Raw genomic sequence first — 15,151 nt, 5'->3', positions numbered from 1 at the left:
ATCAGCGTTGTCTTATAGCACTTTTATGAGCTCCGACCTTTCTTTTTCTTGTAGTGCTTGACCGATGTAGGTAACCTGTTCCGGTGTTGATGTCAGCGGGACTTTGTGGAGCTCATTGGCTGGTTGAGGTCTTTCTTGGGTGTCCCCTCGGAGGTCAAGCTCGGTTAGGGATAGTATCTCATTTGTGCTATGAATCGCCTTGACTTCTTGTTGACATCTTTGATTTGCTTCCGACCCCTTCAGGCTTGTGATGTAACATTGCCGAGCTTGTTGGCGGTCTGAGTGGAGTGTCGCTATCTTTTCGCCTTGTGCCTGAAACTTATCACATAGGTGATAAGTAGATACCACTGTCCTGAACATGTTCAGAGCAGGTCTTCCGAGAATAATGTTGTAAGGACTGGGGCAGTCAACTATTAAATATTGTACATCAAGGGTTTGTGACAATGGGATTTCTCCTATTGTTGTTTTTAGCCATATGTAACCTTTAAGCGGGACCTTTTCCCTAGAGAATTCGACTAATTCTCCAGACGAGGGTTGTACAAGTTTTTCAGATATTTTCATTTTCAAAAAAGTAGAGTAAAAGAGAACATCTGCACTACTACCTGGGTCCAATAGGACTTTTCTTACCAATAGTTCGCCAGTTTGGATGGAGATTACCGCTGGATCGTCCAAGTTCGAGGCGGCCGAGCATATATCTGTTTGATTGAAAGTGATTTCGAGGTCGGGTTCGTGCTTAGTCCTCGGCTGTACCGTTCCTTCAATTGCCAGCATCGCACGGTAGCTTCAATTTTGTGCCGAGCTTGTCTCGCCTCCCCCAGCAAATCCTCCGGATATGCAGTTTATAATCCCTTTTGGTGGGATATTGTTTGACCATTTGTTGTTTTCCTTATTGCCCGAGATATGTTTACGCTCATCCCGGTCTCTGCCATTTTCTTTGTGCTTCCTTCCTTCGATATATTTGTCTAGGAGGCCTTGCCGAGCTGATCTCTCTAACAGATCCTTTGCTATCACGCATTCGTCAGTTGTATGTCTGTATTTTTGGTGGAAAGCACATTGTTTGCTTCTGTCTACAAATCGCTGGTCTTGGTAGTTCCCTGCTCTTGCTGGAGATTTTATGATTTTAGCGTTAAGTATCTCTTTAATTATCTTTTCCCTTTTTGCGTTGAACCTGGTGTAGTTGTCAAATTTTGGGGTGAGCTTGAACGACTTCCTAGAGTCTTTGTTATTCACCGACCTTATGGTTCTGTCTTCTTCCTTCATAGGTTGTCTTCTTTCCGTCCTTTCGACTTCACGGAGCTCCTCAATCTCCATCTGCCCAGCTGCCCTTTCTCGGAATTCTTCTAAGGTCTTTGGCTTAGCGACCGCAATCGTTTCCCTGAATTTTCCTGGCCGAAGACCGGCCTTAAGGGCATGTAGATGGACAGCAGGGTCCAGATCCAGTATCTCCATGGTTGCTTCTGCGAATCTGGTTATGTAGTCTTTCAAGCTTTTTTATGGACCTTGATGGATGGTGCCAAGGTAGTCTAACCCGTGTACGTATATCCGGACTACTACGAAATAGTCGATAAAGGATTTTGCCAGCTCCTCAAACGAGGAGATTGATCCTTCAGGTAATTTTGAGAACCAGAGTAATGCGGCGCCATCAAGGTAGGTGGGGAAGGCTCTGCAAAGCACGGGTTCATTGTTAGGGCCGTTAACACTTAACATGCCTGCGTTGCCTTTGATTGAGCCCTTGGAGCCATTCTCCCCATTTTTGTTGGTGCTGTTCTGAGTTGATAGTTCGGCAAGTCTTCCGACTTCAGCTTGTAGCTCGGCCATCTGGGCTAAAAGGTCGGCTTGAGTAAGTTGGTTGACTCTGTTATCGGCCATGCGGGAGGGCTGAGGAACCCTGCGTCAAAAAGAAATACAAAATGCAAATATTGAAGAAGATAATGGGGTTAGAGTAACTCTCGGGCCCACGATGGGCGCCAAATATTCCGTTCAGGGAGTGCCGAGGTCAATGAACCTTCCCGAACAATTGCTCAGTCCCTGAGTTGAGTATGACGTCGCTCAGGAATTGTTGCAAGTGAACCTCGATGCTCTGGAACACGACGGCGGGAGCACCTGCAAAAAGGACTCCAACGCTCAAGTAAGTGAGTGAGCAATGAGAGATAAAAATAATAAAATTGAAAAGAATTATGTGACCTGGGCTTTCATAGGGTGTTCAGTTTGATTTTATAGACATGTGATATGTGTGTTCCGATATCTTTGGTTTGTACAGAAGTGTGATTAGGTTTGGGTAGTGGATTCTGTTGTTGTGGCTAATGGTCGAGAGATGATGCTGACTCACAAGCGTGTTTAGTCAATAATTTCTATTAGAGTCCTGCTAGGGAGACAATGAAATATGTATACAATAGCTACAATGGGCTGTTTATTAAGCCCAATTAAAATTAAAACAGAAAATTAATCCATCAATAACCCTAATTTTTTTATGTCTGTTTAATTTATCACACCACTCAATTTTTTGATATTTTCAATTTCTCCCCAAAATCCCAAGGTCGCTGGTTGACGCCGTTTCCCTCCCCTATCAAAACCCTTTCAGTTGCTGAACATTCCCAAAGAACCGTGAGCGCCGCAACCTGCAACCCTCCCAGTCACTGAACATCCCTAAAAAATCGTGAGGACCACAACCTGCAACTGTGATGAAATTCTCCTTTACGTTGATACAATCAAGATTATTGAGGACCACTAGAAGTATATATGCCCTTCTAATTATTGCCATCCCCATGAAATTCCTTTAGTTTATTTAATTTCTTAACAACCCCTTAATTCTTCGCTGTCTTTATCTTCTTTTAATTCCCTTGCTCGTTCATGTATATATGTATATATATTAGTTAAGAAAGAATAATATTGTGTTTATATGAACTAGATGTATTTAATTTAATTGAGCAAACAAAAGAGCCAACATATAAGCAAAGATTCTTGAAAATAATGCAAACATCTCTTCTCTTTTTGGATTTGAGCATGCTTCCACCCTTTCCACTAACTTGTTTCTTTTGGGGTGCATAGATTGATTCACATTAACAAATTCAGTAGGATCATCTATTTATATCTCTCCCCAATTGTTTATTTTAATTTGTGCAAACCTATTATTATATCTTCGTTACATTGTATTTCTTTTTTCTATCTTTTGTGCCTAGTTGATGGATTGTGTGAAAGTAGTTAATATTGATGATTGTTGAGGTTGTAATAGACGGCTGGGCTCCTCCTTTTTTTATGCTAGTAATATTCGTACGCATTTTGGATGGTCGCTTTAATAGCGTAATAGATGGTTGGTGTATATCATAGACATTGACCTTATTTATTTGGATCATCACTTAATTTTTGTGGTTGGACAGTTAGATTTTGTATTTGCTGTTATGACTTCATGAATTTGTTTTTTTATGCTAGACATTATTATGGCTCACACAGTGCATTGGTTCACCAGTTTATTTCATTATTGAAGGGCAAGGTTAAATCTGTTTGGCGCAATGTACCACGGAACAAGAAGAAGGAAGTTAGTTCACCACACACTGCACCTAGCACAAGGTCATTGATTGAACGTGCGCAATGATTACCGAATGGAGCAATAAGCAAAGGGAGGAAGAAGTTGCTTACTTAGGTTTAGCTATAGTGAATTGAACTACCATATTATAATTATTTTACTTACTGCTGATATGCTTAGGTATTTGTTTATGCCATATTAGAAAGATTTGATTTCAGGATGTATTTTTTTCTTGCCAACATTACAATAATTTATTGGTTTTGTTACCTTAAAAGGATCTATGAATTTTTACAGCTTAGAATCCCAGATTTATCAAAGTTGTTTGGTAAATTAGCCATATCTGTTCATATTGAAATAGGTGATCAATAATCATTAACTAATACAGCTAAACTAAACATCCTATAGGTTACTGTAATGAACATCCAATGTAACTTGGTCAAAATTAAAACATAACAAATCGCAGCACACACAACTACAAACGGATAACCATCCATGCTTACAGTGAAAATGAACATCTGATCAAGTATAGAAATGAACATCCACCTCAGTATTTCGGTATCTCGTCTTCTTGTATGGAACCATGATCTGGTAACTACATTTTATATTAATCCGAAAGAAAAAATAATTACCATTAGTTATCAAATCAAACATGCACATTATGAATACATAAAATTAAACTAGATTCCAAAACTTCATCGCCAAGCTCAATCCCTTCACTTCCAACCTCATTAACATCTGAAAGCTGCATGGCATATAATTCCGAAACAAACACAGTAACCAAAAAGAAAAAAATCTTTATTAAAACTCATGTAAATAAAATCTCAAACACAATCACCAAAAATACGGCAACAGCTAAAAATCATGCCAATAGAATTATTTATTTCATTTTATCTATTATTTAAGGGCCTGTATCACCCTTTAGTTGCTTCTTTTTTAATTCAATGACCATCATGTAGAATTAGATACAAAACATCTTTTCTACACATAAAAAATAAAAATAAAAAATATAAATAAAAATATGCAAGCAAGCATAATGTGCAAGTATCACATACATAAAAAACACTCATATAAGGATATCATGCCATATAAACCATACAACCATATCAACCATACAAACCCCATAACCATATAAACCATATAATATGTAGAAAGCAAATAAGAATATAACTAAAAAATATGCAGGTATTATATAATTAAGGATACTATGCTATTACATAACACTAAAATAAACATGTCATGATTAACATGCAGCAAATCCAAATACCATACACTTTAAATTAGACCTATTTTTCAATCCATGCATCACCTTATAGTTACATTTTTAACTCATTGAATAATTATCATGTAGTAACAATATACGCATACCATACATTATAATACATAACTAATTAATTTAGGCTATTTCAACATGCCTATTAAATATATGGCCATCTGCATGACAAATAAAAATAGAATAGGATGGTTAGCATATACAACATGCCATATAATATGCAGGCAGCATATATTCATATACAAAAATAAGTATAAAAAATGCTTCCTGCACATAAGTATACCACACCTTTATAAAAAATCATATACACATGAAAATGATTAATTAATTTATGCAATTTCTGCATAGATTTAATCATACCATTTAATATAGAACAATCACAAATTTAGTTCAATCTCAACTCATGCATCACATCTGGATAATGCTCTTATCATGAAAACAAACACCTTAATTACAATGTGACATTTAAAAATCTAAATTTTTCGAAAAATAAACATCCATGGCAGAATTTGTTGCTCAAAATTGCTCACCTTGTTCGACTTCTCACCGTCGACGACAACATCGCCGGATATGTTTTGAGGTTGTTTTGAAAAAATCTCTTCAACAGCAGACATATCACAGCCTAGGGGTTCAACCATATCACACTCCATTAATGTATCTTTGTCCGGTGGTTTGCATGAAGGATGACCCTCACTTGAATCACGTTCATCTTGCTTGCTGGCCATTGGGAAGAAGGCCTTCCGGCTGCTCAGTTCTCCTTGCTGTATGTCTAGGTTGCTGCGCTAGTGCGAAGACCCCGCAAACCACCTAGACACAGTTCGAACGACACGGCGGTGAGTTATCTTGCAGGGCTGAAGCGACGAGTTTCTCTGATTAATCGAGAGAATGGAGGTGTAGCCGTCTTGAGGGAGGGAGTTCCTTTTTCTGATTCTATAACTGACGGTAATCCTAATTTGTTTCAAAATTCAAATTAAAAAAATCAAAATTAATTAATTACCCATAATTTAATCTTAATTTCAATTAAACCCCATTATATGTATTGTACAAAAAATATATTATCTCCTCATACTTTTCCTTTATATTATGGTTCTTTTGTTCCCGGACTTTAAGGTCGGACTTTGTTATGATCTTGGTTTCGTGTATAGCGGATACACGTCACATTGCATAGATCAAAATTCAACTTTAACTAAAGTACATATTTTATCCATTAATTAATTAATTAATTGTAATTCATAATCAGATTCAGATGGAAAACTACACGTGAGAGAGAGAAAGAGAGTATAACTTATAGTGATCGGCCATGTCGAAGGAGGAGAGACTGGCATCGGCATAGCGGAGCATGGCGTGGACGGCATCGTCTTGGTCGATATGGTCCCAGCCTCCGTTGGTCTGCCACATTCCGTTGAGGTCTCTGCATATGCCGAGGGAATCGTTGCCGTTGCTCAATTTACGCGCTGATTCTCGGTCGGGTATAATTAAAAGAGTAAAAGACATATCGGTCCCTGACCTTTTTAAAATTGGACATTTTAGTCCCTTAAGATTTGAAAATATTTTTAAGCCCCTCACCTTGTAAAATCTGGGACAATTGATCCCCTCCGTTGATTTGGGTTGAAAAACATCACCGGAGAAGGCTGATGTGGCTGGGGGGAGTGTGACCTGTTCGTTTAGGTTGCTGAGCTGGAGGGGATACTAAAAGTCGAAGGACAGATCGATCCCTCACCCACAAAACGACGTCGTCCCCTTCCCTGAGCCCTATTCACATATTGTTATTCCAATAACACCAAGAAGCCACGCCTGTAATTACTGAAAACCCTACCTGAAGACAAACAGTTTCTTTCTCCCTAAAAAAAAAGAACGTCTTCAACTCGTTGAGAAGGTATTGTGTGCTCAGTGGACGTTGCGGGTGGCGAAGGATTTGACAGGCTTCGTCTGGCAAGAAGCTGCCTTCTGCTACAGAGGTAAGGGTATTAGTCGAATCACACTGTTCGTTCTTGTTTAAGTATTTGGTAGAATATAATGCATGGGGTTGGGGTTAGTGATGATCGCTTGCTCTGTTTCGGGGAAAAGATTGGAAAAAATTCTATAGGGATTTAACTGATTTCAAATTCCCAGGCACTTGATCTAGGGTTTAATGTGTGATTGCTATATCTGTGCATAATGCAGATGGTTGATATATATGTTGTACCTATTTTTTACCATGGAGGTCATTTTGGTAGAGGACCCAGTGGCACTCTTGAGTATATTAGTGGGAAGGTTGAAAGATTTCCAGAGATGGATTTGGACTTTGTGAATTTTGGGGATTTGGTTACACTATTCAAGGGTCTGGGCTATGCAACATATAGGGCAGTGTATTGGTATAACCCAACCAATAATGATCTTGAGTCTGGACTGCACATACTGAGAGGGGATGCTGGACTCAATGAAATGCGAGAGAACAAGTTGAGGAATTCAAATATCAACGAGTTCTATATTTACTTCGATCACCCTGTTGATGAGCCACAGATTGTGGAAGAAGAAGCTGCTGCAGAACAGGGGCCGGAAGAATTTGATGATGCAGTTGATGTGGACAGTATCATGCAGGAGCTTCAGTCATCACCATCGACAGCAGGGGATGGGAATGGTAGTGGGGAGGATGAGTTGTATGAACCTCCTCCGAATGGAACTGAAACTGGTTCTGATGATGACTCCTCTAGCTGTGATGAGGAGAATGATCTTATGAAGAAAAGAAGCACTGTGAAAGAAAAGGAGAAAGTGCTGCCAAAAAGAAGGGTCACTGTCAAGGAAGGGCCAGGGGCAGAGTCAAGTGGGAACAAGAGAGGTGCTGGGAGAAAGACTGCAGGTGTGCCTAGTGGCAAAGGTACCATGCCAGCTGCCAAGCCCAAAGGAACTGGGCCTAGTGCGAGGCCCAAAAGAACTAGGCCTACAGCCAAGCCCAAAGGAAGTGTTCCTCATGCCAAGCCCCAAAAAATTGGTGCTGCTATGCATGCTGAAGAAGATGTCCCATCTGTGCAGCCCAATGACAGGCCTCCAATAGGGCTCTATGTCAATGAGGAGGAATCAGATGATGATGACCCGGTTTATGAGTATGCATCTGAGGACCTTCACACACCAGTATCATCAGAGGATGAGGGAGACAAGCATGAATTTCCAGTGTTTAATGAAGACTATGAATTTGGAGAGGGGAGATTTGAGGTGGGTACCAAGTTTGCAACCATAGATGGCTTCAAAGAGGTTGTGAAAGATATATTCATAGTTGAGGGGAGAGAATTGTTGTGGATAAAAAATGATAAGGAAAGGGTGAGAGTTGCATGCAGAGGTGAAAGCTGTCCATGGCTGGCACATCTATCTTACAACAAGACACTGCTATGCTTCCAGGTTAAGACTTACAAGTCTGAGCACACATGTGCAAGAGATCTGGGTAGTAATGCTGCTGATCAACACTGGATCAGTAAGAAGGTGGAAAAGAGAATGGGAAGTCAATCTCATATGACAACTAATGAGGCAACTGATTTCCTCAGAGAAGATTTTAACTTAGTTGTGCATCCAAAGATGGTATATAGGGCAGTAAAGGAAGCCAAGGAAAGGCTAGTGGGAAACAAAAAAGAATAGTATGGAAAGCTCAGGGAGTATGGGATGGAGATTCTCAAGAGTAATCCTGGATCAACAGCAAGAATTGATGTGAAGCCTATCCCTCAGTCCCTTCCTGTCTTTGATAAGATATATATCTGCTTCGAGGGCTGCAAGCAAGGCTTCAAGAGTGGATGTAGGCCTTTCATCCATCTAGACGGGGCCTTTCTTAAGACATACCATGGATGCCAGTTACTGTCAGCAGTGGCACAGGATGCCAACAATCAGTTCTATGTTGTGGCATTTGCTGTTGCAAGATCTGAGACGAAGGAGTCATGGAAATGGTTCTTGACACTACTTCAGGAAGACCTGGGTGATGCCTCCCAATTCAGTTGGAACTTTATGTCTGACCAGCAAAAGGTAACAATCTTACTTTCCTTTATGTGTTTATTTGTTGGTTATTATAGAATTTGCCTATAATCTGCTTAGTTGTTGATGTTTAGGAAAATAGCCTATAATCTGTTTATATCTTGTTGTTTATTGAGTTAGCTTATAATGTGCTTAGTTGTAGAGTTTGTTAGGGTAGCCTATAATGCTGTTAAATTGTTGGTGTTAATGAGTAGGGCCTGCTACTAGCATTAAAAGAGGTAATGCCCAGGGCGCATCATAGAAACTGCGTAATGCATATATGGAAGAACTTTATTAATCGGTTCAAAGACATGTACATTAGAGACATTGTGTGGGAGTGTGCTAGGTGTACAACTGAACCAGAATTCAAGGAGAAAATGGATAGGCTGAAGGGGGTTAACAATGCGGCATGGGAATATTTGATGAAATTTGAACCTACCACCTGGGTTAAAGCCTATTTTAGTCATGGACCCAAGGTGGATAACCTGACTAATAATATGTGTGAAGTGTTCAATGCAAAGGTAGTAAAATACAGAGTAAAACCTGTTTTGACAATGTGTGAGGAGATTAGGTGCTACTTAATGAGAAGGATGACCAAGCACATTAGATTGTTAGAACATCATAGTGGTAAGTTAGCACCAGTTCAAGAGAAAAGGTTGCAGATGAAGATAAAACCAAGCAGTAGGTGGATAGCTGAGTGGGTGGGGGACAATGAAAGAAAGAGGTTTGAGGTAACCAGAAAGAAGACGAAAGTGAATGTGGATCTAATCAAGCACACCTGTTCATGCAACACATGGCAATTGATTGGTAAAGAGTTTAAGCCCAACTAATATGTTTTTGTCGTATGTAAAATTATGCTGGTTTACATGTAACTTTTGCTACTTATGCAGGCATGCCGTGCATACATGCTATTGCTGCTATCAGAAAGAGGCATGACCAGGTTCAGGATTACGTGCATCCATGGTTGTGTATGGAGTCTATTCACAAGACATATGCACATTGCATCAAGCCCGTTCCTAGTGAAGAATTCTGGACTACAACTGAGTAGCTGAGGCCTGCCCTGCCACCTATCAAACGGTCTATTGGGCAGCCAAAGGTGCACAACCGCAACAAGGACCCTGCTGAGGCTCATATTCAAGGAGAAAAGATGAAAAGAAGCTTCCAGGTTACATGTAGCAAGTGCAACGAGAAAGGGCATAATTATAAAACTTGTAAAGGAGCTCCAAGCAACCCCAACTGGAAACCAAAGAAGAAAAAACCCAAGAAGACAGTTGACAACTCACAAGCTATGGTGCTGTTTCCCCTTTCACAATCAGCCCCTCAACCAGAGGTAAGCCGGCACCCAAAAATGCTTTAGACCTCATTTGGTTAAGCACTAATCAGCCCCTCCATTTTATGCTTCTTATTATTAGTTAGTAATACAAAATTGATACTGCTTAAGCACTAATTACCCCATTTGGTTACATTGCTGTGTCTTTCTTACATAGGATCAAAATCAATCACAGGGTGAAACATTGGGTGAACCTAGTGCTGGGGAGGCAGCTGAGTCTGCACCAGTTCCTACACCATTTATGGCCCAATCTTCAGCTCCAGCACAAACTCCATTCAGACCTCCATCCCAACTGCCAAGAATGGACCAACCAGACTCCAATGCTGCTGCACATACTTTCAGACCCAAGCAACCAATTGTTCGACCACCAACAAGTGTAAATCCACCACCAAATCCAACACCACACACACAAAAAACTCCAACTAGCAGGGGAACCTCGAAGGAGACCATGAAAGCGGCTACCAGTGCCACAAAGAGAATTCTCAAGCCTCAGAAGAAGTGAACAAAGCAGCATGATTTCTGTGTTTTTTTTTTTTTGGCTAGTTATTAGCATGACATTAGACAATGCTTATTAGCAAAGTAATCTTGGCAAACTTGTTTACATGCCAACCAGAAATTATCATATTTTGGAGTTAACTCATGCTGTTTAGCTATGTTTTGGATTAAATCAGATACAATGTCATTCTAACGTTTTGCTTTAAATCTATCCAGAATTACTATCTTGTTTAATGCTTGGAATAATGTCTGAATGTTCTAAATTATATGCATACAGCAACAAGACATTCCAAAAAAAACATACATACAGCAACAACAACAAATTCCATGTACATCAACCATTTTTACATCAATTCCATGTACATCAACCATTTTTTCATCAACCATTACAACCAATTCCATGTACAGCAATCATTTTTACACCCTAAATATACATACAGCAACAACAACAACTACTACACCAATCACAATTATATACCACAAACTCAATTTTTTTTTGCTTTCAATAGACAACAGCTTCCTCTCCAACTCTTCTATTTTTTTCTCAATATCCTTATTTCGAAGCAGCTGTTCTTCAATGGCTACTCTCTCAGCTTCATCCACCGCACCCAAGGCTTCAAACTCGACGGCCCTAATTTTTTTCAAATGTTCATCCAGCCAGATAAAGTACCGGCAATACGGTTCTTTAGCCTGGAACAAAATTTCAGTGAATCACCCATTAACATCCAGCACACTATAACCCAACTATTGTAAAAATCGCTCACTTACCTTAAACAGTGGACACCCAAGAAACACTCTATTAGGGTTACTAGTCGTTCTTGACTTATACATAATGGCATAGACGCCACAGTTGCACTTGGGCGCAATCGCAACTCGCTCACATCCTCCTGGCACAGCCCATGAAGATCCCCCTCCAGGTCTTGTGCATGAAGAGCTCCCTTCACTCATCATGGACGATCGCAGCATCAACACCCATGTCTTCCTCCAAGGTTTTCGATCAAATAGGGCTCAAGGAAGGGGACGGCGTCGTTTTGTGGGTGAAGGATCGATCTGTCCTTCGACTTTTAGTATCCCCTCCAGCTCAGCAACCTAAACGGACAGGTCACACTCCCTCCAGCCACATCAGCCTTCTCCGGTGACGTTTTTCAACCCAAATCAACGGAGGGGTTCAATTGTCCCAGATTTTACAAGGTGAGGGGCTTAAAAGTATTTTCAAATCTTAAGGGACTAAAATGTCCAATTTTAAAAAGGTCAGGGACCGATATGTCTTTTACTCTAATTAAAATTTAACCAAAAAAAATTAAAACTTAAAAATAACACTTTTCTTTTTCATTAACTAAAATCCCGGATTTGGGTCGGGTATATGTATCCATTTTATAGGGGAACAGAAAAAAAAAAAGGATAAGACGCTTATCAGCTATGCTTCCGTAACCCAACCAGGCGTCTGAGTGTCTGTCGTAAAGCGAAGTGAGGTTGAGATGTCAATAATGTCGATTTGTTCAGCGATATCAGGGTGTTACTGGCGGAGCCCAGATTTGTTGAGCAATCGGGAGTCGAAGTCGTTTCTGAAAGTGAAAGCGGGGAGCAGCAGGAGGCCGAGAAGAGCGGTGGTGACGATGAGCATGGAGGCTGGAGTTGGAGTGATGGGCACGAAGCTGGGCATGATGAGCTACTTCCAGGCCGACGGAGAGGTGGTCCCTGTGACGGTGGTGGGCTTCAAGGAAGGCAATATCGTGACGCAGGTGAAGACGGAAGCAACTGACGGATACAGTGCAGTCCAGGTCGGGTACCAAAGGGTGAGGGACAGAAAATTGACTAAACCCGAAATGGGTCATCTCCAGAAGGCTGGTGCCATCGCCATGCGCCATCTTCAGGAGTTTCGCCTTCTCTCCGTCGACGCTTTTCAGCCCAACCAGCGTCTCGTCTTCGACCAAATCTTCCAGGAGGGCGATCTTGTTGACGTCTCCGGCACCACCATCGGCAAGGGTTTCCAAGGTTCATTTCACTTCTTTTCTTTTCTTGCTATTTGCTTTTGCTTTTGCTCATTCTCTTATAGAATCATGCTTTCAAATCCGAATCACAGGCAAAACACTGAATGAAATGCAAGTAAATATAAATGTACATTCTTTTAACCAACAACGTCTTTAGAATACTCATAAAATTAATGCAAATTCATATTATCATTCGAGCAGATCATCATTATTCAAATTACAAATTATGTGAGTCTGCAATTTGAGCTATTAGTTTTTATATTATGTCATTTCGAACTTGAAATCTAGAAAATCCAAACCATATTATATCTCATAAGACATTGGCTCTCTGCATAAGATTTAATTGCAAGTAAGATTGGTTCTTTAATAATTTACATGTAGTTTTCCATTGAATTTTGCATTATATTTGCTTGGATTTGACTTGAATTTCGAAGTCTCATTTTTCCTTATTAAGATGTTGGCCCTTAGCATTCTCCTCTTGAAAATCTTTATGCAAGAGAAATTCAATATTTCTCAAAGCATTACTTTATTCCCACCAAATCCTCAAATTTAAAATCTATCTTTTGCACTCATCTATTCTGTCTCTATCAATATCTTTGGTGAGTCCTCTCTTTTTTTAATTTCGACATTGAGTTGAGAGGAATGGACAGTGAAAAAGGAAAGGCTACTTTGACCTAAATGGTTTATCCAGAATTAGGCCATATAGCAGCATCATTCACATGAACGTTCAGTTATTGTTGATGTGAGTGCTTATTGTCGTCTGTGGATAGTGAGAGCTGCGACGGGAGAGTTTTGGGGTGGCAGTGAAGGGGTCCAGGAGGGGTGGGGGGTTGGCAGTGAGTTTGAGGAGCAAATTCGTCTAAAGGTTAATTATTTTTAATGGAATGACCATTTGAAAATTTTAATGGATGTTATGAATTTTTTAAAAATGTTGGAGATGATTTTGATTTTTGGCAAAAACTTTGAGAACCAAAACAATACTTCACTCATTTGAAAATTTTTAGCGTCAAGTGTTTGTTTAAAACAATTAGAACACAATCCTTTTTATTTTATTGAGTGTCAGATAATAGAGAATTCTTCCCTTGATTTTAACAACTTTTGCCATGACCATTCACATTTCACTCTTTTCTTTCAACCATCTGCGAGTTTCATAAAGGAAATATCATTTTTGTATTGCTTTCTTATTTTAAATTCTCGTCAACAAAACAGTGAAAATTAGAAAATAGGAAGCCTTAGAGAATAAAAAATCCAGTGACAACAATGCGACATCTTTTAATATCATACACATTAAGATATTTTCTCTATTAAACTCTAATCAATAACCACTTAGACTTCCTGCTCATAACATATTTTAGTTGATAGCCTGATAGATGGGTATGCATGATAGTAGCATTCAACACTCAGCCAGAGGTGAACATTACTTAATTATCTTAAGTATTTTGCAGGTGGAATCAAGCGTCACAACTTCAAGAGGGGTCTAATGACCCATGGTTCTAAGAGTCACAGACAACTAGGATCAATCGGTGCTGGAACTACACCTGGCCGTGTATACAAGGGAAAGAAGATGCCTGGTAGGATGGGAGGAACCAAGAGGAAGATTAGAAAGCTTAAGATTGTCAAAATTGATAAGGATCTTAATGTGGTTATGATCAAAGGTGCTGTCCCTGGTAAGCCAGGGAATCTTCTGCGAATAACTCCAGCCAAGATTGTTGGAAAGAACATTCCAAAAAATTAATGTGTCATGGTTTTTTGTTTTTATCGTTTTTCTTACATTCCTGTTTATTATCTTCTTAGTGTTAGTGTTGGCCTTGATTAATTATCTGTAACTCTCTGCCCTTATTGTTTATTGCTCCTCCATCATAAAGTTGATACTCGCCCTCATCATCCCATTATATTGATCCAACTACTCCGGATCACCCTAAGAGTATAAAATATCCTGATGAGAAATTCTTGCCGTCTTTAAAGTTGAAAATGTTCCCGGAGCACACAATCAACATGCTGCCATATGGTTAATTGGAGTTTGTTTTATTCTCTAAAAGAAGAGAGAAAAGTAAGATTAATTGGAGTAGTTTAGATTTCATGTTTGACAAGTGTTCTCGTCATATGGTTAGAAGCATCGTAGGCCAATTAATTGAATGTTTTTAGTCCCCAAAAAATCTTATTCTATTAGACAAATTGAATTCATTTTAAGGGGATAGGGTTTAACAAAATTCACATATTAATATGATAATCTTATAAGTATTTAACAATTTTTATATTTTTTAAAGACTAATAATAGGATTGAGTTAATTAAAATTATTAATCTCTAACAGAAGAATATGATATATACGAAGACTAAAATCATATGAATATTAGAGTCGTTTTCATTGCGATGATGTTTCATGGAAAAATTATTTTATTCAATAACTATAAATCTAATGCCAATGGTTAACATATATGAAATAACTTAAAATTATAAATCTGTACAAATAAACAAATAATGGAAAGAGTTGAGCAGCATAAAAAGATACTGGTTTACAAAATTAAGACTTATTATCAAGAAGAAAGTGAATGACATTGAGTAATCC

General features: G+C 39.2%; 2 protein-coding genes across 2 annotated transcripts; both read left to right on the top strand.

Moving 5' to 3' along the window:
• The first annotated feature begins 8,426 nt into the window (after positions 1-8,426).
• LOC112717636 (uncharacterized) lies at positions 8,427-10,600 on the top strand. Its single transcript, XM_025769615.1, has 5 exons — positions 8,427-8,780; positions 8,984-9,575; positions 9,659-9,720; positions 9,817-10,098; positions 10,256-10,600. The coding sequence occupies exons 1-5, from the start codon at positions 8,427-8,429 to the stop codon at positions 10,598-10,600; spliced, it is 1,635 nt and encodes a 544-aa protein (XP_025625400.1).
• A 1,350-nt stretch (positions 10,601-11,950) lies between these two features.
• LOC112715689 (large ribosomal subunit protein uL3c) lies at positions 11,951-14,531 on the top strand. The gene is made up of 2 exons (XM_025767488.2): positions 11,951-12,588; positions 14,030-14,531. The coding sequence occupies exons 1-2, from the start codon at positions 12,072-12,074 to the stop codon at positions 14,317-14,319; spliced, it is 807 nt and encodes a 268-aa protein (XP_025623273.1). The 5' UTR covers positions 11,951-12,071; the 3' UTR covers positions 14,320-14,531.
• The last annotated feature ends 620 nt before the right edge of the window (positions 14,532-15,151 follow it).

The sequence above is a fragment of the Arachis hypogaea genome, chromosome 10 (assembly GCF_003086295.3).
Source record: "Arachis hypogaea cultivar Tifrunner chromosome 10, arahy.Tifrunner.gnm2.J5K5, whole genome shotgun sequence".
Lineage (NCBI taxonomy): Eukaryota > Viridiplantae > Streptophyta > Magnoliopsida > Fabales > Fabaceae > Arachis > Arachis hypogaea.
Note: the sequence above shows the minus strand (reverse complement) of the source record. Positions and strands in the feature narration are given on the sequence as shown.

Excerpts from the sequence above, each read along its gene's own strand:
- LOC112715689 (XM_025767488.2), top strand. The coding sequence starts at position 12,072 with ATGTCAATAATGTCGATTTGTTCAGCGATATCAGGGTGTTACTGGCGG. Across the intron at positions 12,589-14,029 it reads CATCGGCAAGGGTTTCCAAG|GTGGAATCAAGCGTCACAAC; the intron begins GTTCATTTCACT and ends AGTATTTTGCAG.
- LOC112717636 (XM_025769615.1), top strand. The coding sequence starts at position 8,427 with ATGGAGATTCTCAAGAGTAATCCTGGATCAACAGCAAGAATTGATGTG. Across the intron at positions 9,576-9,658 it reads CAACACATGGCAATTGATTG|GCATGCCGTGCATACATGCT; the intron begins GTAAAGAGTTTA and ends CTACTTATGCAG. Across the intron at positions 9,721-9,816 it reads ATGACCAGGTTCAGGATTAC|CTGAGGCCTGCCCTGCCACC; the intron begins GTGCATCCATGG and ends ACAACTGAGTAG.